The sequence below is a fragment of the Sapajus apella genome, unplaced genomic scaffold, assembly GCF_009761245.1.
Source record: "Sapajus apella isolate SASKATOON/1434 unplaced genomic scaffold, GSC_monkey_1.0 scaffold123, whole genome shotgun sequence".
Lineage (NCBI taxonomy): Eukaryota > Metazoa > Chordata > Mammalia > Primates > Cebidae > Sapajus > Sapajus apella.
Window position 1 is genome coordinate 3,822,297 of NW_022437063.1, and position 7,645 is coordinate 3,829,941.

At 44.6% G+C, this 7,645-nt stretch overlaps 1 protein-coding gene across 1 annotated transcript in view; it reads right to left on the reverse strand.

The window, feature by feature from the left end:
• Positions 1–7,645, reverse strand: part of CERK (ceramide kinase) — a 38,325-nt gene that overhangs the window by 24,002 nt on the left and 6,678 nt on the right. Inside the window, exons 5-6 of the mRNA XM_032261510.1 lie at positions 4,162–4,287; positions 1,766–1,829 (exon numbers count right to left, since the gene is read on the reverse strand). Of these exons, the coding sequence (XP_032117401.1) occupies positions 1,766–1,829; positions 4,162–4,287 (190 nt within the window). The remainder of the gene's footprint in view (positions 1–1,765; positions 1,830–4,161; positions 4,288–7,645) is intronic.

Here is a 7,645-nt window from a genome sequence, read left to right on the forward strand (position 1 = left end):
GGGAGTGTGTGGGGGAGCCGCCGTGGGTGGAGTTGGGGGGAGTGTGTTGGGGAGCTGCTGTGGGTGGAGTTGGGGGGGAGTGTGTGGGGGAGCTGCTGTGAAGTTGGTGGGGGAGCTGCTCTTGGGTGGAGTTGGGGGAAAGTTGGTGAAGGTGCAGCGTGCTTCCCAGAGCTCGTGACCAGAACATTCACACATTAGGAAGGGAGGAAAGAGTTCTCCCTGTCAGCACCTAAGTTCAGGGGCTGCTTTCATTTCCCTTTCTAACCTTACCACCAGCAGAGTGCTAGGACCTGGCAGATACTCAGTAATGTTTGTGGAATGAATAATGATTTCAATAAATATTCGCTGCAATTTATAACACATTACTCACAGATTCCAGATGGAACAGAGAAGAAAACAAAAAGCCCACCAATTACAAGGCAATTAACTACAGGGGAATAGCTAAACTCAAGATGAAGAATGAAATTTTAATCATAAAGAACAGCGTAGAAAGAGCTGGACAGACTTGGGTACATGAATTTCAAAACTTCTACTGGCAAAAAATAATGCCATAAACAAAATTAAAACACAGTTTCAAAACTAGCGAAAATGCTTACAAAAATCAGAATATAAATATGAATTGCCTATTATTTGTTGGATAAAAGAACAAATGACTGAAATTATGGCCAACAGAAGAAAATGGGCCAAAGACATAAAAATCAATTCAAAGAAACCAGCTAGCCAATAAACATATTTCTTAAAAGATCAGAGATTTTCATGTCAAATTAGCAGAGAAATTTTATAGTGATAATACCTAACATGTTGGCAAGGATAGTGAATAATGTACTTTGAGAAAGAAAGCAAGCTGGCCGGCGTGGTGGCTCACACCTATAATCCCAGCACTTTGGAAGGCCAAGGCGGGTCGGGTGGATCACCTGAGGTTAGGAGTTCAAGGCCAGCCTGGCCAACATGGCAAAACCCTGTCTCTACCAAAAATACAAAAATTAGCTGGCCATGGTGGTGGGCACCTGTAACACCAGCTACTCGGGAGACTGAGGAAGGAGAATCGCTTAAACTTGGGAGGCGGAGGTTGCAGTGAGCTGTGATCGTGCCATTGCACTCCAGCCTAGGCGACAAGAGCGAAACTCCACCTCTAAAAAAGAAAGAACGTAAGTTAATAGACTCTCTTTTGAAAGCAATATGGCAGTACATGGCGGAGATTTTAAAATGTTAATCTCCTATGACTAATTTCGTTTCTAGGAATTTACCTTAAAAAATGTAGATGTATGCAGAGAGACGTATGTACAAGAATGCTATTCTAAGAGCGAAAATTGGAAAGAGCCTGAACATCTACAAGTGAGAGACGAAATAAATATGGTATGCCCACAAAATGGAACGTGATAGACGCATTAAAAATAGTACTTTTGGGAAGTCTTCGGGAATTTCTGGGAAAAGAAGAATCCCAAACTGTAAAAACGACAGCATCTAAACTGTGCTGATAATGTGCTTGGTTGATTTCTTTGTGTCGACACAGTGCCGCATGGCCACGTCTTCTGAAAGGCCGAAAGGAAACAGAATCAGCAAACAGCCATCCTTGCCCCGAGGGGAGGAACCCAGGACTCTGCACTTTCTTTCCTGCCTTTCTCTAAGAATCATGTTGACTTTTACAATTGGTTGTGGGCGTGGGAAAGGGGCCGGGAGGGGCGGATTTAGGAGCTCTGAAAACACAGAGGTGGGCAGAACTTTTTCACTAGCAACTGACTTAACCCCGATGCCGCTTACTCACCCGTCGTACTTCTCCATGTTGATCTCGTACAGGGTCTCCTTCGCCTGATTGGCATGCTCAGTAACTGCAGGGGAGAAATCCCATCACACAGTTCATACTCACATCTGTGAGTCCTCATGTCAAAGAAAAGGCAAAGAGTCCATTCTTTTAAAATGAGTTCCTGTAACACCTTGGGGTTGGTGGGGCGTGGAGGGGGGTTTCCTAGATAAAATTCCTTCTTCAATCCTACGTCACGTCACGCTTACAGGACGGAATCAAGCTGACCCCACGAACGTGAACGCGGGCCTCTCTTGGGGCACAGTCTACTGGATAAGATGCAGCGTTCTTGGCATTTAATTGCCAGCAAATAAGAATTTCTTTGAAAGAGACTATATCTGATTCATAGGTTTTTCTTATTATACAAGTTACTTTCAAATCTGCAGAGTATAGCAAAATGTAGCAAGAAGATAATGTTAATGCAGGCTCTGCAGCGGACATCAGCTTCTACTGAGTGTGCTGTACACCCAATTTTGTATCCTTGTTTTCCTGTCATCTCCCAATCGCCTTGTTATCATTAAAAATTCTTTGTAAAAACCCTCTGAAAGTGCTACATAACACTCCTTCAAATTCACCACCATTGTATGCTTATGTCTCCTGTTTGGGGGGCATTTAAAATTATTTTGTGGCTGGGTGCAGTGGCTCACACCTGTCAGCCCAGCACTTTAAGAGGCTAAGATAGGCAAATCACCTGAGGTCAGGAGTTCGAGACCAGCCTGGCCAATGTGGTCAAACCCTGTCTCTACTAAAATATAAAAATTAATCGGGCGTGGTGGTGCCTGCCTGTAATCCCAGCTACTCAGTGTTATGTATAAAATTTTTCCTTTTGGTGTCACAAAGAAAAATCAGTACTGGGACAAAGGATTTCTCAGCAAAGCAATTCTTCTTACTTTCTGCAGAAACGGTACTCCCGTTAGCAATTTTGCTACAAGAGTACAATGAACAAAGGAAAGCAGACATATTTATTTCTCACACACTTGCGGTCGTCCTTACTGCTGTGTCTGATCTCCGTTGGCTGGAGCCAGACCTCAGAATCTAAACTAAAACTCGATTGGCTAGTAACTTGAAACTTTTCTAAACAGGTAAAGCAATGGAGAGCAAAAAAAAGGAGAAGTGCAAATAAGGAGGGGCACAGGCTTCGAGCCGGGACATGCCTGTGAGCACGTCCGGCACAGATATCTTGGTTAAAGTACAAGGACACAGAATGTACTACGTGCCTGTGAGCATGTCTAACAGCTACATAGGATAGGGCTTCTAGCAAAAGCAAGAAGGCTTTTGAAGAAAGTGTTTAAAACAAACTATTATTTCTAACACTTACGAATTTTCCTTAAACAAGAAAGGAAACTTTGAAGAGGAACTTTTCTACTTCCCACATCGGGAAGCTGAGTCATGAGAATCGCTTCAACCTGGGAGGTGGAGGTTGCAGTGGGCTGAGATCACGGCACTGCACTCCAGCCTGTCCAGCCTGGGTGACAGAGTGACACTCTTTCTCAAAATAAAAATAGAAAGAAATAAAGTTGTTTCCAGTGCTTTACTATCATACAAACAGTGCAAAGGACCGCTGTGTGCCTCCATCTCTGTGCACTTCACTGTGTCCTAGGAAAGATTTAGAGAACGTAAAATACTGGCGAAAACGCCCTCATTTTTCAGGCTCTCAACCCACATTGCCAGGTGAGTTTTTCACATCGCTTCACAAAACACGGTCTCGCCCCACCTTTCCGCATCCGGCACTTGTACTGCGCTACTATATTGTGCATGTGAATATCCCTTATTGATGAGATTATTTCCAAGACTTATTCATCCTTTGTGACTCCTCTTTTGAGACTTTTCTGTCTGTAATTGTTGCCCTTCTACCTTCCTAGTGTTTGTCTTGAGCTTTCTATTCCGAGACTTGGCTGGAAAACACTAAGTGATTTATTTTACATTTTTCTCATTTTGCTATGTAAAAAAACCTTCTATTTTGTTTAAAATAATTTTACAGGATAAAAATCTTGGGCTGGGCATGATGGCTCATCCCTGTCATCCCAGCACTTTGGGCGGCCAAGGTGGGTGGATTGCTTGGGCTGAAGGGTTTGAGACCAGCCTGAGCCACAGGGTGAAACCTTATCTGTACAAAAAATACAAAAATTAGCCAGGCATGGTGGCACACGCTGTGGTCCCAGCTACTTGGGAGGCTGAGGCAGGAGGATCGTCTAAGCCAGGGAGGCTGAGGTTACAGTGAGCCGTGACTGCACCACTGCACTCCAGCCTGGGCAACAGAGTGAGACACTGTCTGGAAAAAACAGAAGCTTCTCTAGTGACCATACCTGAATCGCTCTCACACTTACTTCTACACAGTTAATGCAGCATGTGTGCCTTACCAATGATGTCAGTGGTGATGGAGGCTAAGGTGAACAGTGGTGCCACTTTTCTTTCATATATCCGCTTGCCTTGTCCTTTTCCTCCAAACGGATTGATAAATACCAGCAAATGCTTTGGTCTCGATGCTGCAAGACAACAACAACATGTCAATGACGACAAAAATTTAAAAATCAAAACTAAGAAGTCTGTGATTGGACAAAAATCAAACCATGAAGGTTACAGAATTCTGATTAGTGATATCTGATATAAAGTGTTTTTCAAACTTAACAAACAATAACAAAGAGTTTCCTGATCGATGAAAAGGGGAAAATCAACGGGCTGTCCAACTGGGCATGTTGGGGGCGGGAAGTAGAAAACTTCCTCTTCAGAGTTTCCTTTCTTGTTTAAGGAAAATTCGTAAGTGTTAGAAATAATTTAAACACTTTCTTCAAAAGCCTTCTTGCCTTTTTGCTAGAAGCCCTGCCCTATGCAGCTGTACTACTATGTACAGGCACATAGTACATTCAGTGTCCTGGTACTTTAGCCAAGATGTCTGTGCAGGACGTGCTCACAGGCATATCCCAGCTCGCAGCCTGGGCCCCTTCCTTATTTGGACTTCCTGTTTTGCTCTCCATTGCTTTTACCTGTTAGTTTCAAGTTGTTAGCCAATCGAGTTTTAGTGTAGATTGTGCGGTCTGGCTCCAGCCAATGGAAATCAGACACAGCAGTAAGGATGACCCCAAACGCATAAGAAATAAATATGTCTGCTTTCCTTTGTTCATTGTACCCTCGTGGCTAGATTGCTAATGGGAGTACCCTTTCTGCAGAAAGTAAGAAGAATTACTTTGCTGAGAAATCCTTTGTCCCAGTACACATTTTTCTTTGTGGCACCAAAAAGAAAAGTTTTATACATAACTTTGGACATCATGAAAGCCCCACGAACTCAGAATTCCGACTGAGAAGACTCTCTCTGCTCCGAAGGGTGCTGTAGGGTGTACCTCCTGGGGGTGGCAACCTTGTGCTTCTGCAGCTGAAGGACTTAAGTGTGCAGACAGCAGGAAGAAGGAAGTAGACGTAGGGAAGAGTCTTAAGAGAAGCAGACAGGCAGGCATGGAAAGAGGAAGCCACACAGGGAGGTGCTCACAGAGATGGGAAGACACAAGCCAATGGCTTCCTTGACCTCATTTGAGTCCCTCCAGAGGCCCCGCCAGACTCCCATGCCTGGGTTTCCTCAGTCACCCGCATTTTCTTATCACAACTTCTACATTTCTGTGTTGGTGGGTTCATGTAAATCTGCTACTTAAAAGAACACATTTAACTAACAAATCAATAAAAGTAACAAGACGGTACCTGCCCAAGAAAACTGAAAACCTAGGTCCATATAAAAACCCAGACACGAATGTTCATCACAGCATTATTCCCAACAGCCAAGAAGCAGGGACTCCCATATGCCCATCACAAGAAGAACAGATCGAGATGCAGTCCACACATCAACAGAGCATCCTTCACTCATGAAATAAGCGAACTACCGGTGCACAGTCGACGTGAATCAATGTGAAAACAGTACACAGAGAGACTGAAGCCTTCTGCCCAGGAGCACACGTTACACAGTCCCACGTACATGAAGTTTGAGAGAAGGCAAAACAACCAAAACTACAAGACAAGACCAGCCTAGTGGTTTCCTACCTGATGGGGAAAGGTCATGGGAAAACTTCTGGGGTGACAAAAGCCTTAATGGGCTTGAGTTACAAAGGTATGTGTGTTTTAAAATTCATGATTGAAACTTAGGATTTCAGCCAGGCACCGTGGTTGATGCTTGTAATCCCAACAGTTTGGGAGGCCGAGGTAGGAGGATCGTGTGAGCACAGGAGTTCAAGACCAGCCAGGGCAATAAAGTGAGACACTGTCTCCATAAAACAATCAAAAAAGTTGGGCTGGGCTTGGTGGCTCATGCTTGTAATCCCAGCACTTTGGCAGGCTGAGGTGGGCGGATCACTTGAGGTCAGGAGTTCAAGACCAGACTGGGAAACATGGTGAAACCCTGTCTCTACTAACAATACAAAAATTAGCTGGGCATGGTGGCAAGTGCCTGTAATCCCAGCTGCTTGGGAGGCTGAGGCAGGAGAATCACCTGAACCCAGGAGGCGGAGGTTGCAGTGAGCCAAGATTACGCCACTGCACTCCAGCCTAGGTGACAGAGTGAGTGAAACTCTGTCTTAAAAAAAAAAAGTTAGCTGGGTGTGGTGGTGTGTGCTTGTAGTCTGAGCTACTCTGGAGGCTGAGGTGGAAGAATCACCTGAGCCTGGGAGGTCAAGGCTGCAGTGAGCTATGATCATGCCACTGCACTCTGCCCTCCAGCCAGGGCTGAAGAGTGAGATGGCACTCCAGAATCTACAAATATTACAAAGAAAATAAAATAATTTACTAATAAATTCAGGTCAGTAAACCCACAAACTTGGATGAAATGGATAAACTCAAAAAACAAAATTTGTCAGAGATATCAGAAGAAACAGAAAATCTAATAGTCTGACAGCTAATAAAGACACCAGAGGTATTAATTAAAACTTCCCACAAAGAAAACTCCAAGCCCAAATGATTTCAAAACTGAATTATTCCAAACTTTTTTTTTTTGAGGAAGAGTCTTGCTTGGTCGTCAGGCGCCAGGCTGGAGTGCAGTGGTGCGATCTCAGCTGGCTGCAACCTCCGCTTCCTGGGTTCAAGTAATTCTCCTGCCTCAGCCTCCAGAGTAGCTGGGACTACAGGCACGTGCCACCATGCCCAGCTAATTTTTGTATTTTTAGTAGAGACGGGGTTTCACCATGTTGGCCAGGATGGTCTCAATCTCTCAACCTCGTGATCTGCCTGCCTCGGCCTCCCAAAGTGCTGGGATTACAGGTGTGAGCCACTGTGCCCAGTCAAGGCCCCATCTCTTAAAAGAAAAGAAAAAAAAAGAAAAGAAAACAAGATTGAAAAGGCAAGTTACAGAATGTAATTCATAAATTCAATAAAAGATTCAGATCCACAATATGTAAACAGTTTCTATACATTATTAAGAAAAAGATACAGCCGGCGTGGTGGCTTACACCTGTAATCCCAGAACTTTGGGAGGCTGAGGTGGGTGGATCACCTGAGGTCAGGAGTCTGAGACCAGCCTGGTCAACATGGTGAAACCCAGTCTCTACTAAAAATACAAAAATCGGCCGGGCGCGGTGGCTCACGCCTGTAATCCCAGCACTTTGGGAGGCCGAGGCGGATGGATCACGAGGTCAAGAGATCGAGACCATCCTGGTCAACATGATGAAACCCCGTCTCTACTAAAAATACAAAAAATTAGCTGGGCATGGTGGCATGTGCCTGTAATCCCAGCTACTCAGGAGGCTGAGGCAGGAGAATTGCCTGAATCCAGGAGGTGGAGGTTGCGGTGAGCCGAGATTGCGCCATTGCACTCCAGCCCGGGTAACAAGAGCGAAACTCCGTCTCCAAAAAAAAAAAAAAAAAAAAAAA